Raw genomic sequence first — 21,718 nt, forward strand, 5'->3', positions numbered from 1 at the left:
GAAACAGTTCCAATTTACTGTAACCAAGGAAGCTTTCCCAGTGCATCTCTTTCTAACTCTGGCATAACTAATGTCTTCTGAACTGTGTTATTTAAGTTAGTCATATGGTTTTCTATAAGTGGATGTAATTTCTTTTTTTTTCAGTCGACACACAAGATTAAGTCTTTCTGGGTTCCTTATTTCTTCTCCTTCCTTCATGTGTTAAAAATGAAAGGAAGACAGTTCCAGGATGATGATGCGTGTGTTTACCCTTTGAAAATTGGCAGTTAAGACCCTTAACTAGGTCCCGCTTAAAAAATGAAGCCATAGCAATTTATTCTGTTTTCTCACACTTGGGAGTTTCTGTTACTGATAACATTATTAACTAAAGAAAAGAAAAGAAAGAAAGAAACTGAAGAACACCAGGTTAGCGCTATTCATTCATCTGCTCGATTAGCATTTAGGAGGCCTCGGCTGCATGCTGAGCACTGGAAATACCAAGATGACGTCAGGTTGAGGTCGGCTCATAGGACACAGTAGGTGGGTAACGATCAGGGGACCCGCTGAGAAGAGTTACAGGAGAGAGGGGGTGAGAATGCGCAGGAATGGGGACGGGCGGCGCACAGACAGCGCTCAGGCTCAGAAGCATCTCCGGGGACAAGGTTATAGGCACACAATGGTTGTCAAGGTGAGCAGATAGAGCGGTCAAAAGACAAGGCTAAAGGTGGGCAGCACTGGGTCACAAGCTATGCTTTAAAAAAAAAAAAAAGGTTTTAATTTAGACTGAAGGTCACAAGATGGTCAACAAAGCATTTTTAAGTGGAAGAATTACAGGATTGTATTTGCTCTCTAAGGCCGTGAACCCAGGAGGGCAGGGACCTGATCTCCTAGCTTCACCTATAAAACTGAGCACAGCAATGTATAAAGCCAGAGGCATTTTTTTGAGAGCAGAGTATACTCTTAATAACCTCTGGAGCAGTAAGGGAAATCAATTTCATTTTCTATCTGACCATCCTTCAGGCGGGCTCCACGTCTCATGAATTTCAGGGTCATGTAGATTTGGTCTGGGAGATGAGTTACGATCTCTGGGCTTTTGTGAAATGACAGCTACCAGGGTCGGATAATACTATTGAGAAAACCTCCCTAAAAGCACCGTTATCACCAGGGACAAATCAATCAAATGTTTCAGGTTTAAGACAAACACATCCTATGGAACTTTAAGATGAAGCTGAAGGTTCCAAGCAGGCACCTCTAGCTTTGAAATTGACCTTTATGATTAATTCAGCCTAATGACCGTGTGGGCGCAAAGCAAGAAGGGAATGTTAGAAAAACCTGAGCCTGCTGAGCCCCAGCAGACAAATTTCACCACGACAGCAGAACCGTTAGGCAGAGAGACCACCCCAAGGCCCCCCAAACATCAGCTATCCTGGTCACGTACTTACACCACTAAGTAAACACACTATTTTTTTGAAGTACTTAAAATCCTAAAACCAAGGCCCAAACATTCACGTTCAGATTTGCGTTAGGTGAGGAGGTGTGTGCTTCATGCCCCAGAGGCCTCAGAATCTCTAACTTTGCCGGAAGACAGAACAGGCAGTAATTGGGACTTAGCTTCCTGGAAGGACAAGGAGGTACTGATACAAATAGGTGCTTAATTAAGTAACATCTGAAGCTCTCCGAGGTGGCTTCAATGGTCTAGTGAAGGAGTCCTGTCACAGCCCTTCTGTGAAGAAGCCAAGACTCTGAGAATCAAAGAGGGATTCCTGGGGATGCCAGCACCTACCTGTCCAAAATTTTCTTCATCGATACAGAACATGAGGTCCAGTTCAGTGGGATCGTTTTCCAAGATCCATTTCAAAGAGTTGTAATATTCACTATCCTATGGAAATGACAGAGAAATTAAGTTCTCCCCAAATACCAATGCATTTGACTTCTTGAAATGATTAAGTCCTTCTCACACGAATCCATTCAGAATGCTCAAGAATTCTATTAGTCGCTAGCGTGTTTCCTGCCTTGCTCCAAACCTCCTCTTCCCTTCAATTTAAAATACAAACAAACGTTTTGGTAGTAACAGGGGACTGCAGTTGAACCCTGTCCTCTGTAAAGCACAGAGGAAGCAACCCGCTCTGGGTTGGCAGAAATAAGATCATAAAGTTGAACATGTAGAGAGCAATATACTTCCAACTTTTTTTTTTTTTTTTGCATTTATTTATTTAGAGAGAGAGGAAGTGCAAGCGAGGGAGGGGCAGAGAGAGAGGGAGGGAGAGAATCAAAAGCAGGCTCTGTGTCTGTGCACTGTTAGCACAGAGCCCTATGTGGGGCTCGATTTCACAAATTGTGAGATCATGACCTGAGCTGAAATCAAGAGTCTGCAGCTTGACCAACTGAGCCACTCAGACGCTCCAATATACTTCTTATCTTTTTTTTTTTTTATGAAATTTATTGTCAAATTGGTTTCCATACAACACCCCGTGCTCATCCCAACAGGTGCCCTCCTCGATACCCATCACATACTTCCTATCTTTTAAGGGTAAAAACATCACAGGAAAATAGGGAAGACGGAGAATGTTCTACTTAAACACTGATGGCTCAACACCCATTGCTTTTGCTATGCTCTCTGCAAGTCCTATAAGCAAACAGGAAGGCTGTTCCGGTGTCAAAGCCAGAACACAAGACCCAAGAGCTTGGGTTCCTCTCTCTGGGGCAGGCCCAGGAGCTGCTGGGGAAGGACAGGACAGGCTCGGAGCATGTGTGCCCCAACTGTCAACCAGTGGGACAAAATTTAGACTCTGAAAGAAATCTCTACATTCCTTGCCTCCACATTATACCATAATAAAAGCACAGTGCACAAGTTAAGGTAAAAGCTGAAAAGAAATGTGGGGCTGGTACTGTGGATAGGTCTAGCAACTCGCCCACAGAAAAACCAGCTGAGGGGGTGTAAGTGCACGACCGGATCAGCCTCTCCGTTCACCCAGAGATGATGAGAACAGCAACTCCTGCTGGTAGGTAAGGAGAACGTGGCTCCTACGCCTAACTATGGAAGAGACGCAGTCACCACCCCCCACAGCAAGGCCAAGGGCTTGCAGATGCTTTCTGATCCAGTGACAGAACGTGAGGGCAGAGCTGCAAATGTCCCAAATGGACAGAGCCTCCTCATGGCCCCCGTGAGTGTGCCGCACCCTGGCAAACTCCCACACCCTTGGAGCTGGGGGTGCAGGTGCGGGTAAACAGAAGCAAAAGGTATGTTAGGAGAAGAGTGTCACTTTTGTTTTTGCAGAAAAGCCTTTCAAACCCTAAGATGGTTGGCCTAGATACAGTGCCTTGTCCCATCATTGTCTAAGTGGCTTCTTCACCTCTCCTCTGTCCGTCACTTCCACATCAGGGGTGACAGTAAATGTTCTTCCCTTCATCTACTTTTTGGCCCAAACCCTTGCCATTTTTTGAGACCAGAAAACAAAGGGACAGTGGATGAATCTCTAAACATCCACAGTAGCGATTTTCGATGGAAAGCAAGAGCTGCAGTGAGGCCCCCAGACGACCTTGGGATTTAATTTGGTCAAACCAGTTCCGGGTGAGGGAGCTGAGACATGGGTCTACCCACCTCAAGCACCACGGTTACAGGAAATGTGAACAAGAGTTTACTTATCAGAAAAATTAGGGAGATCAATGAGCTTCCTGAATAAGTCAAGAACGCTCCCCGTTGTTCCCACTGAATGACAACACCCACAAAAAATCCCCGCTACTGCAACATGGTCTCAGCTACAGTTCTCGAAGGCACGGTGGCCCCTGGGAGTGATCCGTATTTACTCACCACAGATTCCATGTCATTCAGGGTTATCTGCTTTCCCAGCATCATTTTGTAAAATGGTCTAATGAAGAAACCTACAATGTGGTGGAAAACCGTGGGTTAGCTCCAAAGCTTTGATACTGCTGTGCATCAGAGCGTGAAGTCCAAGATAAACTTGCCCTCAGGTTGAATGAGAGGCGGGGCCTGGCCTGGGGGGAGGCGGGGCTCAGGAAGGGAGGCAGTTACACCAGTAGAGATGGTATAGCAGGGAGGGGTCAAAAGGCTTCCAGGAGAGGAAAAAAACGGCTTCCGTAAGGCCAAGCAGGAGTCTGCAGGGCAAACAAGGCACAGGATCGGGAGGACTACAGAGCACCGGAAGGGGCGGGGCCAGGACTGAGACTAGCCAGGGGTGGGCCTGGGCTGGCGCAGGGCATCCTGGGGAGGCCAGGCCCGAGAAGGGAATGGCAAGCACAGCCGGCAGGGGGTGCTGGAGAGTCAGGCTGCTGCCTGGGTGGACCCAGCGGCCTGGAAAAAGCCAGCCGAAGATTTCATCTGCAACTGCTTTGGCAGTAATCGGGAGAAAACCGGGAAGGGGGCAAGCGGAAAAGAGGGAGGCCACTCAGAGGCTGTGCAGTCTTCCAGGGGACGGGGGATGAAGGTCTAAGGTGATGACAGCAAGGCTCCACCACCACTCATGTGTCCCACAGGGACCCCAACTCGCCTTGCCCAAGGGCAAGACGGCATCACCGACTAGCTCACGCGGGGCCCCGCTTCTCCCCCTCCGCCCCGACCCGCTGGCCCATTTGATCTGCCACCGGCATCTGCTGCAGGTTCCGACTCCTGCTGGAAACCCGCACAAGGGTGTCGTGGGCTGACCTGCAGGGTGCACATGCTCTGCCCACAGGGGCAGTGACGTTCGGAGCATCACCCCTCCACTCCTACCCCGTGGGCACTCTGGCTCTTAATTCCTGAAGTACAAGGTTGTCCCTTTAGCTGCAGTCTCCTCCACTCCCTGACTTGTTCCCGCTACTCCCTCCACTGAGCCTTGGCTCCAAAGTGATCCTAGCTTCTAAACACTTAAATCCTACGCCACCATCGAGGTGTGGGCACAGCCTGGTAAACAGTCCCTGACCCTCCAAGCCAGGCCACCTTCTCCTTGGACTGCTCCCCGTTCTGTCTGCTAGTGCCTGGACTCTTCTGGTCCCCCCACCCCCAAAACACACACAGAGTAGAAGTTCACTGAGGTCAGGCTGGTATCTTCCACTTTCTATGTTTCTCCGCAGCAACCAAGCATGTCTTCTCACTTGGCAGAAGGTAACTCAACTGACCTCTCAGAAGGGGGAAATAATCTATAGCATGACTCCAAGGTTGCAAATGAAAATATATTTATGCATACCATATATATGTTCATATATTTTACATGTACATAAATAATGACTGCAGTTTCCTTCCAATCAGAAAAGAAAATCTCTCTTTTCCCAACCAAAAATAAAATCTGAAGCGAGAGGATCAAAATCATCTAGCAATTACCAGCAAAAATATATTAAAGGAAAAAGTTCTGAGGGGACATCAATTATTTACCGGAACGTCTAAGGTTCCATAAACATCATTAACACAATTCTTCGGTAGAGAATCTCCTTTTCTACCGCAATTACAACCACCTCAAATCTTACTCTCTGCCTTCTGTCCTCAACGGTTTCACACCCAAATTGCTCAGAAATATTTCTAACTCTCTTTCTTCACCGAAGATTTCTGTAATGCCCCCTTACGGGCACTTTTGAGGTGACCAAGTGCGAAAGAAGCCTCTACTGTAAGCCTACAGACCCAGCCAGGGAGGGAGCCGGACTTCTAACTTTGACGGTACGTTGAGTTTCTTCCATGACTTACATGCTCTAAATAATAATGAGATTATTCTGTACCATCTGTTTCAGTAGTGATCCCAGGGTCAAGGTCTTCGCCGAGTTATGGCATTGCTTTGAAATTATTTACGATCTCTTCACATTCAAAAATAATAATTTGGGGACAAATGGAACAATAGCAGGATGCTGGATGGATTAGATCATTTTAATGAACTGTTCAATTAGCTTTTCCATCTGTCACCAAATCTACCTCTTGCTAAAAACAAAAAACAAAAACCACAAAACAGTTGTTCTGGAAAAGAGAAAATGTCCAAATACAGAATGTTTTGGGCTTCACACTGTAAATTTAAAAAATTTTTGTTTTAACTGTATAGATACTATGTCTTCAGTGCTCAAATTAGCCTGACACCAGGGAAAAGCATGTCTTTTATGGGCAAACCATAAAAACAACTTTTTGAACTACGGAGAGTCAGTGAAACATGTGCTTCAGATCGTGATGTGAAAGATCCAACGCCTAAATCAGGGGCCGCAAACAGCCCTATCCTGTTTTGGTTACTTCGTGACATTTCAGTAACTTACCATCTAAAAGTTTCCCGTGAAACACTGCCAGACCAGCAACTCTTCCGATAAAAGTGAAGTAAGACAAATGGTCTTCATTACAGAGGCCTGAATTGGGATTGATCTGAAGCGTGTAGTTGTCCCTTTGGGGAGGGAGAGAGAGGAAAAGTGCCATCATACTTTTAAAAGAGGAAATCCAAGAATCTGAATTCTCCTCTGCCATCCGTCATCACACGTCCCCAAGACACTTGCAAACGTTCTGTACCCAACGGGAAAAGGCATAAGCTAGAACGTGTTTAGTTAGCCCCTTTGTGACCGAGTAAGGTCTACAAGAGGAGGGGCCCGTGCCCTAACTTCCACCATTAGAAACTGTTGATATTTGGCCATTTTTGCTGTACAAAAATGTCAACTTCATATGGGTCAGCCAAATATCTTGGGAGGATGAGAAACACCATATAACAGAGGGGCTGCACGTGGATTGCCAATGACATGAGTTCGGTGGCTTATCTCTGTGAGGGAGAGGATTAATCCGTTTGAGAGGCTTTGGTTTGGAGATTAAAAATTTTCCAATGGTACCAACTCTTGGTCTGACTGCCACTGTGCCCTGAAAGGCCCCAAGGGCACTGGTAGCAGTAGCAGTATTTGGCTCTCTCAACAACGCAAACCTCAAAATGCTCACATGTATCTAATCAACCTTCTTTGGTCTCAAAATCTGGAGGATCAGTGGTTTTCAAACTGGGCTCCACAGATTTCCCTGCGGGTCTCTGTGGGAATGTGGGTGAGAGGTAAGGGTCTCGCCTCCCCACCCCGCCCTCCACTTCAATGGTTTCATCAATGTCACGTAGGGGCTTTCTCATGGGACTTGGAACAACAAGAAACAAAATGGGAGATTCCTGGCTACAGAAACCGAGGTCACCGAAGCTGCCTTCCAAAAGAGCTCCCAAGCAAGAGTAGAGCACCAGGTAGACGGCGTGGGAGAACTCAAGTCCCTCAGAGCACAGGCTGCCTTTCAGCAAAGTCAACAACTACTGTACTGGGGTCTCGCACCTCGCCTCAGCCTTTGGAGACTCCACAGCCTGGAAAAGGAATGGCTGGCCTTGTAAGTCATTGGTGTTTTTGATACCTGAAAAAGCAACTACATCTGCCTCAGTTTCTATGTTTGACAACGATGAAATCCTAGTGCAAGGGAGACTCTGTTTCTCCCCTTATTGGGCCAGGACATGGTCCTTTGGATCCCAAAGAACGGGTCCTCAAAGTTCGCATCATTTGCCTCTGAGTACTGTAACTTCAGAAACCGTTCTTGTTCGTAACATGATGATGAGTTTCTGAAAACTGACAATGACAGATTCTCCTGAATCAGCATAACGTTACAAATGAAAATTGCCTCTTGCTCTTTACCGTAAGTACCCAGCACATTTTCAATTTCAATGACATGAATCCAAATGACAAGAGAAAACTCATTTTTAGGTGTTCACAGAGTACATTATTTCACCACGTAGAGTCAGAACCTGTTCTAGACTTACAGGGGGCGGGGGTAGGGACAGGAATCGACGGGTGTTAATTCATCTGGAATGACTGAGCCACATATTCTTCCGTTAAGTTTCAATTCACTGCGAATAAAACTGTTTCAGTGGTGGTGGTGGGGGGACACATCCTGAGTGCACGCGGCATACTTACGTCGCAGAGTACTCAAAAAGCCCATAGTAGGGGTTGAACATCTCTTTGGACAGTAGGAAGAACCACTCTCTGGCCACACCCCCATAGTCAAGACCTTTCTCCGATTCAAATTCGATCCACAGTCTAGCTTTCAGGACATCTGGTCTTTTCACAGACATGATTCTCCGATAGGACTCTTCAAAGATGTTATTTCTGTGAAGTTTCATTTCAAACCTATTCGGAATATCAGCCTACACGAAAGAAGAGAGCAAGCAGGTAATCACACAGTAAACATACACCTTACTTTCTAAAAGAAAAAACAACAACTAAGAGTAGAAATGACAACAGCCTTCAAATAAACAAGCTGTGACAAAGAGTTCCAATGACGATCCTCCCCTTTGTGGATTTTCTTCACCCAGACAGCAAGCCAGCCGTCAGACTGGAGCCAGCAACACAGGAGGCACAAGAGACTACGCTGAGTAGAGGACAATCATCCCCTCCCCCCTTTATGAACAACTGTGGGGCACTTCTCCACCCACTGGCAACTGAAATATGGTCAACTCTCGATATCGCTTCTGTCAAAAAAAGAGAGGTTAGTCCGGGTAATCAAAACCCGTAGAACAATCCCCACCTGGTCGAGTTGAGAGCATGCTCAACCCTGGTAGGGCTTCCAGCTGGTAGGTGTGATCCAGGATGCCTACAAGGCTAATTTCTGTTGCCACGAGAAGTGGGACCTTGATTATCCTGCCACGTTCTGGGGAAGCATCCCAAAGGTCACAGTTCATAAATACGAAAATGAAAAAGCACTTGACTCAAGTTGTGAGTAACTGCTGCCTGGCAAAACGAGGGCCAGGGCTGGCCTTGCTACGACAGTGGATTTGCAGCGGGGAAGGGGGGCGCGCAGGAGATACCACGGTGGAAGTGCCCGAGTGAGACAGGCTAACATCCGCGAAGTTCCACTACTATCAGGGGAAATGTAGGTTCCTCACAAAGAAACACTATGTAATTTTATGTGTGCATATCGGAGTCATTTCAAAGGCTAGTGTCCATGAGCTACTTGAGTCGGAACGCTGGGAGAACAGAACCCCCAAGTGGGAGCTCCCCGCGGTGGAGACTGTGTCTCCTGCCTCTTTGCATCCCCAGTGCCTTGGCCATAGCTGGGGGCCCAGGAACACTGCGGTGATAGGAGTTGTGGCCGATACCCCCTTCTTCCCGAGGGAAGCCAGGAAATGAAGGCCAGGGCAGGACCCATGAACACACAAATTGAGGAGACAACAGGGAAAACCTGTACCAGAGAGGTGAAGTCAGAGAGTAAAACAGAAGACAAAATGTTGAAGAACTGGGGAAGGTGTGTCAGTAGAAAATATAATGTTGTAATTTAAAACCACCTGTACAAACCTCGTCGGGTTTCCTAGTTTTGTAAAAATCTTACAGGGTTTCCCAGAGAGAGTTTTAGTCTGAAAATTACACTTGGTCTTAACATGCCAAACACCACAATTTAGTATGGTAAATTCTATTTGTGTTATAATTAAAACTATAGTTTTGAATTTGAAGGGAAGGATGAGAACATTTTTCTAAGTAGGGTCTAGGTTTTATCCCAATGACCGTAGGCAAATACACAGGCTTCTCCAGGTTTTTTCGATTAGGTTCTGAATTATTTTATATCCCATGAAAATCATCTCTATCTTTTCACGTATTACATAAGAAATGACCATTCAGGTGATTTGATATGTAATACTAAGTCTTCACTTACCATTTCTCTTAAAAAGAAAATTCAGATTGAAGATCCAGGTGGATCAAAGTGCAATGGAGAAAGGAAGGTGATATTTTTAGTAAACACATAAAGGTAACACACAAGTCGTTCTCACTGAAGTAACTTTGGTAACTTACAAATGACTAAAACAGCATTTTTGGAAGACATGTTGTTACTCACAGGTTTCTTTAATTTCTTCCTAAAGTAGTCATATTTCTGCTTAAATTCTCTGGAGTAAGGAACAGCCTGGAAGATAAATTTATAAATACAGATAATGTAAATAATACATTTGAAATTTTATGTATACTGAGCCAACATTCAGAGAATTTTATGAATCATAAACCTTAAAACTCTCGCTCTCGAGATTATCAGTGAAGTTTATATAATGTCTACATAGCACATGGGAAAATTCTAGAAATGACTGAGGCTAATCAGCATTGAGTGGGGGGGGGGGGGGCTTTCACCCCTGAAAACAACTGTATTGATATTCAAGAAATCATTTAGGGATATGCCCACATAAACCAAATACACTGTCCACGTGACTTTTGTCTAAATGGGAGTCAGGGTGTAATAATCTTTGTTTTCGTTTTTTTGCTGTACGTTTCGATAACAGTTATTGACTATGATTCTTTAACACAAAACCCCAAATGACCGTATAGAGGTCATTTTGAAAAGACTAATCATGCTTTTAAAAACCATGGGGAGGAAATAAAAGAAGAAAGGCCAGTGAACTTATACTGTTAACAAAGAATATAAAATCACGTAGACAGCATTATGGAAAAGTCCTCGATTTGGGAGTCAGAAGGTTTGCCTCTTACTAGTTTGTAGTCTTGGGCAGGGATTTCTTTAAATCTGAACGGCTCATCTCTGAAGCCGAGTGATGGTACCAAAGGCATTGCGCTCGATAACTGACTTAGCTATTGTTACTCAAAAGTTCTGGAAATCTCTTCTGGCGAAGTAATAACCTTTTAATGTAGTCATTTAGATACTCTTTACGTGCTATGTTGTAAAGTAGCTTACGATATGTGAGAGCCAGAGCCCTGACTTCTGGCTATTGAAAAGGCTTATAATTTTTTCATGAAGGAGAAAAGACTGGCTTTTGCAGACACGTGGGCATGACTATGACAGCCTCGTATCCAGAAAACCTTGCTGCTTTTTTAGCAAATAGTATGAACTTGGGCAAGAATAGTTCTGCTGGTATCATTTTGGGCTAAGTTAATAAAATACACTGATCCATAGTAGAGTACCTCCAGACTCCAAGCCTTATACCTTACACTTTCGCAAAGAGAAGTGAGGAACAAAAGCTTCCCTCCTTCGTACTATTTTAAGACACAATCACACAAACAATAAGCCAAAACAAAAATAACCACTCTTATAGAAAACAATAATCATGTCCGTGTTCTGCTTTGTAATCCAACAGCGATAAAGACAACGCATTTATATATCCCAAGAACATTCTAAAGACAATTTACGGGACCTGTGGTCTTACTTTTAAGCTATTCTTCATTTGTTTTTCCATTGAACACTAGGTTTGACCACATATCCTATTTATTTTGGGCTGTGTTTAATCTGATGAAATCATGTGTGAATTCTGATTCTAGAAAAGGTAAAAATTTTGTCAATATCTGGACAGCCACCAATATGAGGAAAGGATAACAATGTTCTGAGATAAGCCGGTGAAGACGTTATCATATTTTTTGCTCTATCAACACTCTATCCCATCACAGACTAAGATTTTCTGTATCGCTTATTCATTCTTTGGTGGTTCCTTTGCTGATTCATTCAACAGGTATCTCTTGAGCGCCTGCTCTGTGCCAGGCATTCTTAGGTGCTAAGGAAATAATGGCACATCAACCAAAGATTTCTTCCCCTGTTCCCTCCTGGAGCTTTCAAGCTACTGTGAGTAACAGGCAGTAAGAAAGAAATGAGTGCATAGTGGTAAACGCTATGAGACTGAGCATCACTGAGAGAGAGTTCCTGGTAGGCTATTTTGTAGGGATGGTCAGGGAAGGAAGCTCTGAGGAAGGGATATCTGGGCAGAACCCAGAGTGGCAGGAGGGAATAAACCATGACCGTGAGCAGTGAGTGGACTGCGAAGAAAAGTGTCTGGCTGATGTTCTTAGCTGTGGTTAAGTGTGACAGAGGGACATTAAGCTAAGAAGTTATGTCCTTTCATTATGTCATGCTGGCTTTGGCAGACCTGACTTGTAAGGCAGACTCTAGCTCCCGCTAGCCCTGTGATGTAACCTCCCGACTACGGAATTTCTTCCCAGTTAAGCAGAAGAAACAGACTAGATGAATTCGAAGGCTCTTCCGTTTCCAAAAATCCGTGATTCCCGGCAATTGTTTTCGGGTTTTGCTTCCCTCTTGGAAATGCTACAGAAAGGCTTAAAATGTGAGTTCAAGAGTCTTAAGTGACAGGGGGGAACGTGTTTTAAAACGTCGCCCCCGGCCTGTGCTCTCTGCTCTCTTATCTGACTTGTAACCTGGGGGGTGCTGACTGTATGTGGGTGGAAATAAGATGCTGAGATATTTCTGCTCCTTTTTCTCCTGGGGAATGATGCAGAAAAGCTGAAAAATCATTACCCTCCTCTGATACTTATCTGCTCTCTCAGAGATTGTTCTTATGAATAAGAAGTGAAATGCATAGGCTTCTATACTCTCCTCCTGAACAGATTTCAGCAATGTCCCAGGACAAAGACATCCATACAGTGTGCAGCCTTTGAAGAGAATGAGAGGTGCAGTGCACTTCGTGTACTGGACAGGCTGAATTCTTTATTCGCTCTTGAAAATCTGGCATCTTCTTTTCTTACATGCAATTTCACTTATAAAATAAGCTTATCTCAAAACTTCACATGTCTGTTGATTAAAGCCCTTGGCTCTGTATTAAAATACGCTGTCTTTTCCGAACAAAAATGGAAGCCTGACTTGTTTATTGTGTCAAGTCGGTGCTAAATTTTTTCCTGTCATTCTAGTCCAGCTGATGCTGTAGCTCCTTAAAGAAAAGAACTCGTGTCTGACATGGAGACTGGTGAGGCCGGTTACACTTGGGAGCTCTGGTCCTACTTCTGATATTTTCTGGAACGAATGGCAACACAGTTAGCCTTATGAGCTTCTGACAGATGGGGAATAACAACATCTTCCCTACTTTCCTGAGGGGATTGCTAGGAGTTTCAAGGCAGCTGATTGTGAAGTTCTCGGGGAAGTACAAAGCGTTACACAAACATGAGATGGTATTCATAAGAGCAGCGAGCATGGACAGCACTTGGTCAACGCTTTCACTGGTGATGCTTGTAACACAGAGAGCGTACTGACTTAGAGTAATGCTATGTTGAGCTGCCACAGACAGGGACCCCACCCCGCCCCCCACGCCCCTAATCTGGGTATTTTTAAAACTTGGGAAAAAGAGAAACTCTAGGTTCCAGATAAGCAGGAAGACTTAAAATTAAAGAAGTGGGCATTGGACGTGACTTGGTGCTTGGGCTGGGGCTTTAATCCTTACGCTGGGACACAGAAGTTGGCCTACAGTCTGTATGACCTAGGGAGTAAGAACAGAGTTCCCTGTTTCAAAATCTACATCTGACATGGGGACAAGAAAGCGCTACCCACCAGCCCAGGAAAGTTGTAAGGAAGCTTACCTTCTGTCCAGGACCACAAACGAGAGAAAAACAAAAAGAAACAGACCTGTAATGAATTCATACTCTATGCCTACACCAAAGCGGGTATGAAGTCCACAGTTACATTAACTGGGCCTGCATGATCCCAAGCTAAGAAGTTAACAGTAAATACAGGTCAGGACTTATAAATGCCTCATGGGGGGGGGTGGGGGAAGATGAGCGCACACACACAAATCATACACTGAACTGGTTATAAACTGCACTGAACTACTACTGAGGAAAGTCTACAGACGTAACATGTGGGGGATTTAGTGCCCCTATGGCCAGAGATAACAGAATCATCTGAAAGAGGATATGGAATATGCATCTGAAGAATGATCAGACGGCTGAGTATGAATAAAAAAATAAAAAAAATTAAAAGAACATGATAGAATAACAATAACTGAAAAGACCGAGCAAATTTAAAAACACCCAATAGAACAATGAGTAATTAAACACAATTACTGAAATCATAGACACAATGAACTGGGAAAGGGCTGATTATGAAAAGCTTAAAAAAGAATGAACTGGAAGAGCCAAGCCCACAGTACAGCCACAAGAGAGAGACAAAACACAAAGAGCTAAGAGGTGAAGACAGAACATAAAAGGGAATCACATACCCAGGAGGAGTTACTGGTACAGATAACCAGGAAGAACGGCAAAGATGTGGTATGTGAAGAAACAACTGCTGAGAATTTTCCAGGATGGAGGAAAGACACGGGCCCCATATTAAAGGATTACGGTGAGTCCAAAGCAGAATAAAGAAATCCACACTGAGGTTCATGACAGTAAAATTATACAACACCAGAAGTCACAGAGGAAATTCAAAATTGCCGGAGAAAAGGAAGATTTACCCACCCAAAACCAAGAATCAGATTGATAACAAGTTTCTCAACAGTTACGGGGGCCAGAGGGACAAGAAAGAATATCTCCGAAGTATTAGGAAAGGAATTGTTAACCAAAGGCTTCTACTATGGCTGACCTACCATTTAACAGAGAGGGCAGATAAGCCCTCTCCCTCAGACTGAGAGTTTCCCGCTCTCGAGACAGTGCTGCCCGAGCAGAGGCTCTCAAACTTGAGCGGGCATCACAATCCCTGGAAAGGTTCGTTCAAACGTAGATTTTGCTGCCCCCCCCCCCCACCTCTCCCGCCAAAGTTGCTGATTTTCAGTAGCCTGAGTTGGGACTCCTAAATTTGCATTTCTAACAAGTTTCCACATAATTCTGATGCTGCTGATCTGTAGACAAGACTCTGAGAATAGGAACTATACTTCATTCAGAAGAAAACCTGGGCAAAGAAATTCCCTTACATGTAAGTGAAAGAAACAAGCACTAGCTGTTGAAAAAAGGTAAAATGTTAATGACTGTTTCTAAAGTTTTCAAATGTCACCGAACAATGCAAAGTGAGTGGGAAGAGCGGCACGAGAGTTCCCTAAATCTCATCCTACTCAGGAAGAGAGAGTGATTAATTTTGACATTAAGGGTGTTGGTTACAAATTTTAATGTAAGCACTAAGGAACAGAAAATACAACTTCCAAGCAGGTATAGAAAGTGAAAGAAAATAAAGGGCACTTTATCAATGTAATAGAAGGTTAAAAAAAAAAAAGAGAGAGAGAGAAAAAAAACATAGCTGAAGGGGGGAAAAAGACATACCAGGCAAATACTAACGAAGAGAAAGTGAATGTCCTTGACGGACAAAGCCATGCTCACTGTGGGAGATTGTGACAGTCCTGTCTTGGTTAGACAGAACAGCCAGGATAAAAAGCAGTGACGGAAACGGATAATATGCTCGATCTAATGGACATATAAAGAACTTTGTACCCAACAAAGACAGAATACACATTCTTTTCAAACACAGAAAGAACATTAATTAAAAAAAGGCCAAGCTGACAAGGAAGTTTCAAATATCTGGTAATCAATATTTCATAGACAGTATTCTCTGGCCACAATGCAATAAAATTAGAAAATTAGTAAGAAATGGACAGGCAAAAACCCTTCCATGCTCCTGGAAACTAACAGCACATTCTAAATAGCTTGTAAAGTCAAGGAGAGAAAGAAATCATGGAAATTACCAAATATTCAGAACTGATGACAACTAAAGCCAGGCGTCTACACTAAGTCGATTAATTACCTAAATACACATGCTCTTACTGAAAGAAGTATCTCTACTACTAATGAAAGCATAAACAAGGCTCTTTTGTTTAAAAAAAAAAAAAAAGATCTCTCTTTGGGTCAAATTTACTTGGACTTATGATGCTACGCAATTTTCAGTAGAAATTGGTAAGAACTGACAGCGTTTGAGTGAAGGCAGATGATGAGTAAAACAACAGAAATATCTCAAAAGGTTTCAGAATTATGTCAAAAGTCCTCTGATGCTCGAAAACAGCATTGATTCTTGAATACCTTGTTTCTCATGACGTAGAAGAGAAAATAGGACTCTAACACACCTTATTGTGAATGTGAAAATATCAAAAGGAAGCCATGGTAAGGCAGGTGTTGAAGGTACATAAAAAGCAGCTGTTTTAACTCAGGTATGATTGGGCACTTTGCGTCACACGGCAGCAAAGCAGCTGAACAAAGCTGATAAAGAAATCAACAAATTAAGGGGATGTCAGGTATTAAGGTGGGTTTGCATGATACTACCTTCTAGGATTTCAAACGGACTTACCTTTGTAATTCAAAACATAACGTGAACTGAATCAGATTAAAGCCACAAAAGCAGTATCTTAAACATGCCTGCTGGCCTTTTAGCTCAGCACTCAATAGACCTCAGTTCCTTTTGCTCCTCCAGTTTCTAACAGATTCCCAAGTTTGCAATGCTTTGCTGACCCCACACATTTCCTGTAATTCCAAATTAGCTCCCCGCACTCATATCCACATGGACCAAAGACGCTGGTACGTTCCCTGCAGACCATGACCCATTCGACAGTCTGCTCACGGGTGTTCAATAGCATGTGACTGTTACTGCTCAGGGACAGGGGGGTTCTCGCTCTTCCTTATGAACACAGCGTGCGGCAGTATTTTAAAAGGGTGCTCTACCTAGCTTCCTCTCGCACCCGGCGTTTATGCGGACACTGTGAGAAAGTCAGTGGGTCAGCAGAGACAAAGGTTCTTAACCCTGCCAGCTCCAGAGGTTGGCTACAACCTCACCCAAACTTTTACAGACGTTCCGCGCTGGAAGAGATTCAGAATACAGCTTCAATCTGTTAGTGTACATTTACCCCGCCCCCCCCCCCCTTGGCCCCAAGAAAGGACAAAACTCTACAGATGGAGGGCTCGGCTTCAGATAGAAGAGAGGACGTTTTGATTGTTATACTTTTAATCCACCTTTTTACAAAGGAGGAAACACTGTTTAGTTTTGGTTACCATTAGCAACTTTCTCTTCCTTTATAGTGAAAGCTCTTCGAAGAGGCAAATGCAGACGTACCCCCCGCCCGGGAACTGCAGTGAGGAAGAGAGGGGGGCGATGCTAACCTAGTCAACCATACCGAGCCCAGAGCAACAGGTAAGCAGTAATATACAAGGAATATGTGCTTAGGGGCGCCTGGGTGGCTCAGTTGGTTAAGCGTCTGACTTAGGGCTCATGGTTTGTGAGTTCGAGCCCTGTTCTGAGCTGTGCTGACAGCTCAGAGCCTGGAGCCTGCTTCGAATTCTGTGTCTCCCTCTCTCTCTGCCCCTCCCCCGCTCTCTCTCTCTCTCTCTCTCTCTCTCTCTCTCTCTCTCTCTCACACACACACACACACACTCTCTCTCTCTCTCTCTCTCTCTCTCTCAAAAATAAACAAAATTAAAAAAAAAAGAAAGAAAGAAAGAAATATGTGCTTAGATGCAACCCAAGTTTTACACTGAAGAGTTAAGAGGTTGAGGATACTGACCGGACCAGTAATAGCTGGATTCTGCAGTCTTGGGTCTTCCCACTGAGTAATTTTGCTATCTGAAAATGTTAAAAAAATGAATAAATAAAAAATAAAAAATCAGCGTATTAGTTCAAATCTAGTCTACATCAAAAATGTTTTAAAAAGAATTATTTCTGGATTTTGCAAGAGCTGTCCAATCTCTCATACTGGTCCCCCAAATAAATCCCTTAGTGTTTCAGGGTTAGAAGAGAACCATGGAACGTAGCACTCCACCCCTCATACTGTTTAGTTAAAAACACGCCATCAAAAAGGCAAAACTAAAGCAAAACCATTTATTCACACGGTTTTTGGCAGGAAATGTGCCAAAATTTCAATTATAAACCCCTGTTCTCTCAAGGATTTATAACTTGATCTAGATGTTCCTTTAACTGAAAAAGGGCATAAGAGGTCTTAGTCCCTGAAGAGTGAAAACACACACAGGATTCGTCTCATTTCAAATACTTTTTTCTTGGCTTGTCATGTTGAAAAAACCCATTTTCAATGAAGAACCCGACAATGAACCCATGAATAATCCATGACACGCATCACCCATATGCACGCAAAAATCAAGGCAACTACGGCGGGCCAAAAAATGAGATCAGCTACAGCAGAGGAAGATTGCAGAGCAAGGTCTCCCTTTTGGCCAAGTTGGCAAGAAGAGATTTCCTTCTTCTAAGTGAGTCAATGTCAGCAAGACTGTTCGATGCTGCCTATACAACCACGTCAGAGGTGTAGGTGATAATATGCAGTAGCTGCTCTGAATCACTTGGGTTTTGTGACTGTGCATGATTCAAGATTTTAGGGATTACTGTGGCGGGGGGGGGGGGGCGGTGCGGGGAGGGACTTGTGTGAAAGATACAGGGAGGGCAGACTAGGAGAAAATGGGTTCTCCCTGGAGTTTTAGGGAATCTAAGTTGGCTAAAAAAAAAAAAAAAAAAAAAAAGGAAATTATTTAAGAATACGGATTCTGTTTATTTCCTGTATACTCTGTAAGAGGACTGAGAAGAACAGCTAATAAACTCAGTTTTAATGACCATACCAGGAAATTTTCCAAGTCTGACATAATTATTTTAATAAAAGGAGAGGTCAAGTTTTAAAATGAAACTACCAAAAGGCATTCTGGGTCCCTTACCTCCTGAACAGAAGACTCTGGAAAGTCAAAGTTGCCATTGTGATGGAGAATGGGAGAAAAGAAAACCAAATAAACAGAACACAGCTGAGTAACAGCTCCCTGAACTACAATCCCATCACCTGGATGCTGTCAAAGCGGAAGTGAATCAATGAGCACCTACACGTGGTCCATCCAGACTGGAACGTCAAGCCACTGCCTCTCCCAGTGGCCTCAAATCCAACTCTACTAAAACTGAACCCATCATCTTCCAGCATCCAAAACCCTTCCTGTGACTCTGTATTCCCGAATGCCAGTATCAGTGCGCTCACTGTTCAAACCCAGCGCTGGCCCCACGCCCATTCCCCCTTGCCATTCTCCTCCGATGCTCCCGAAACCGTCCCGTCTCACTGAAAAAGCTGCTTTCTGGAGGGCGCATCTCTTCCGTGGACTATTCTCTATGCTTCCCTGGCCTCAGTCTCACTCGTCCCTGGTCAAGACCTCCTTTGTGGTTCTGCCAGATGGATCTTCCTAAAGAAAGGATTTGACCGTTGTCACGCCCCCTTTCAGAAAATGCCTCAGGACCTCCTTCCTGCCTGCAGAAGGGACCCAAGCTCCCGTCCCTGGCGGGCACCCTTTGACCTATGTGCCACGCCAGCCTCCTCTGCACGCTGGCCATTTGCACCCTAAGCACCGTTCTCTGACCGTGGCATAGTCTGCAATACCTTCATACGCTGGCATGTTCTCTCCTTCCTGGGGTCGCTCTCCACCTGGCTTTCCTGGATACATCTTACTCCTCATTATTTTCCATCTGAAAAATAATCTGTCCCTAAGGCCCTCCTGCAGACATCCCAGAGCCCTAGTGCTCCGCCATGTACTGAGCAGGTATGGTCTTTGCTTCTGCATCTGCAAAACTAGTTCATTGCTCTACGCATCACTTTTGAAAATACCTCCTGGGACCCCCTACTAGAATAGAAGTCCCTCGAGGACAGGGGCTGGTGTTACTCATCTCTGCAGCCCCCTCTGCACCATGGAACACACTTCCTAGAATGTGACAGGAGCCTCGTATGTTATTTTTCAAATGACTGAACGAAGCTGATGGCGAAAACAGATTCCCTCTTAAAACAGTCTAAGCCTTCAGGACCACGTAAGTTTCTGTGTGGTTACAATACAGAACGATTTTGCAGCTAAGCATTGTCAATATGTGAACGTGCGGTGGCCGTTTGCTCATTTTTTTCTAAAACTTTTGAATCTAAATTCGCTTTTGGTCCTCCAACATTGTATTTCAAATACAGGGACAAGAATGAAGGAGAAGAAGGAAAACCACAGTTAATTTATAGCTATGATTAACTGGTTTGGTAAGACTGTTGGCAGGAAAGATGAAGGCAGGATTTTACAGCCTCACTGGAATTTTATTTTCTCTTCCAGCTTTGTATCCAAGACACCTGTGGCCACGGACTTAGCCGCTGGACACACCTGGTCTTTAAGAAGAACCACAGGACCCTCGAGAGAGGTAGAGATTCAGGTCAAGATCTGCCTTAACTTGACTCCAGGCTGGAGACAGGGGCTACAGAGGTCCAGACTTGGTCTCTTCTGAAACTACCTCTTTAAGGTGGCTGAGTATTTTTAATCTTGGAAATGTGTGACTTCTTAAAAGAGTTTTATGAAGCAGAAAATAAATAGCCTCGTTACCTAAAAGACAAGTATACTGCGGTTCTTTGTCATTCATGCGCAGTCACACGTCCTGGTCACGATGGAAGGTAAGAGGACGGTGAATCTCTCACAGGCTGTGTGCACGTGTGAAATGCTACACGTACGGATGACCTGGTTCCTGTCCTGCACGCAGGACAGCAAAATGAGGTGCAGAACTTTGTTAGAAATCAGATAGGAGAAAACTGCTTAGAAGGAGAGGCTCGTTTGGAAGGTGATACATTCCTAAACGGCACCTACAAGGTGATTAAATGCATTTTGGAGTACCCCTGCTGGCCTGAGATAGCTGCTTAAAAAGACAGGTAGGTGTTCCTGCACTTTTCACAGACTGCATTTTGGTGAAAAAGCAGACGGATTTATTTTAATGGATATGTACCCTACTTTATAGCCTGTGACTGAGCAAACTTTGACAAACCAGGGAGAAATGGCAGAAATGTTGCATCTACAGCAAATGAGGTGATCGTAAACATAGCTTCTGCTCACCCAATTTCCACTCTTATTATCTGGTTTGGAGAACTTTTCTGTATGGTCGAGGCAGGGCAAACTTTCGTCTCCAGGTGAAGCACCACAAGGAGCACCTCTTTTTGTAGCTTAGATCAACCAGGCTCTGTGCCAGGCCTACACCATCCCCAGGAGCAAAGGGAAGCCTCCCGCAAGCTGTCTGTTCTGGCGAGAGGAATGTGGAGCGAGGGAGCTGTGCGTCTGGAGGGACCGGCGGATCCATTAGGAGTAAGGAACTGCCGAGGCATGCAGCAAAATCACCCTGTCCTGCCTCCCGGCAAACAGAAGGGGGTCGAGCCTCGGGCTGGAGGCACAGCGGCTTCTCTAAGGCAAGTTCTCTCCACCTGCTGACCAAGGACATCAACTTCCCCATGTCTTCACCACTGACCCTCCACGAATTAACGTCATGTCACCATTTATCAAGCATCTACTACATACTATGGCAGGACTATGCACGCCACTAGAAAAACAGCCTGTGATCTTTATTGTTTCTAACGTCCACTAGGATGGCCCTCTGTGGTAACATTTTTCTGGTTTGGGGGCCCTTGCATGAAGAGCGTTTATAAAATTCTTCTCAGGTTGACCTGAACGTCAGATCACCAGCTAGAACATGGCCATAAGGTTGTGTGAAATGTTCTGTGCGTAGCAGACCGAGGCTGTGTTACTGGTTAAGGCCTTTTTGAAGAGAAAGATCGTTATTATTCGTACCTACCTTTGAAAACTGAAACTGAAATGCATAAAAACTAAACGAGAAATTCTTTTCTGGTCTTGGTGGGAAAAAGAGGTTTGGCCCCTTCCTTATTTTAACAGATCACGTATGTGATGAGTAGAATTATAAAGAGCATATTAGAGAAAAAAGTAAGGTTAAAGCAGTTATGGTAGCAATTTAGGCTCACTGTAAAATTCTGGAAAGCAGGCAAACCCTGGATGCTTTTACTGGTCAAAGACAAAACTAAGCCTACGTACCCTTGAGATACCCGATTTTCACCAAAGGGTTAAAAGGGCAGCCCGCCCCCTAATCCATTTAAGACTTCCACTTTTGGTGTAATTGTGGGCCGCTGGGCTTCTTGGTTTATTCAGTTCCTGTGCCTCAAAGTGAAAGTGTACAGGACGCTCATTCAGTAACCCCCAGAAGGGGCACAAGACCTAGGAGACAGTGGCACTCCCCATCCACGAGGAGTCCTTGTGGCCAGATTTCCCACCAGTGGCTCATCAGTGTGGTTTGGGTTAGTTAAGAGAACGTGAGGCTAGAGAA

General features: G+C 44.4%; 1 protein-coding gene across 1 annotated transcript in view; it reads right to left on the reverse strand.

Moving 5' to 3' along the window:
* Nucleotides 1–21,718, reverse strand: part of NEDD4L (NEDD4 like E3 ubiquitin protein ligase) — a 342,953-nt gene that overhangs the window by 19,365 nt on the left and 301,870 nt on the right. The window contains exons 18-23 of the mRNA XM_047086375.1: nt 17,124–17,182; nt 9,773–9,838; nt 7,861–8,090; nt 6,205–6,326; nt 3,791–3,861; nt 1,763–1,858 (exon numbers count right to left, since the gene is read on the reverse strand). Coding sequence (XP_046942331.1) covers nt 1,763–1,858; nt 3,791–3,861; nt 6,205–6,326; nt 7,861–8,090; nt 9,773–9,838; nt 17,124–17,182 — 644 coding nt within the window. The remainder of the gene's footprint in view (nt 1–1,762; nt 1,859–3,790; nt 3,862–6,204; nt 6,327–7,860; nt 8,091–9,772; nt 9,839–17,123; nt 17,183–21,718) is intronic.

Source organism: Lynx rufus, unplaced genomic scaffold, assembly GCF_022079265.1.
Source record: "Lynx rufus isolate CCGP_SWC_20201006 ecotype Redwood Valley unplaced genomic scaffold, mLynRuf1.p SCAF_20, whole genome shotgun sequence".
In the NCBI taxonomy this organism is placed as follows: Eukaryota; Metazoa; Chordata; class Mammalia; order Carnivora; family Felidae; genus Lynx; species Lynx rufus.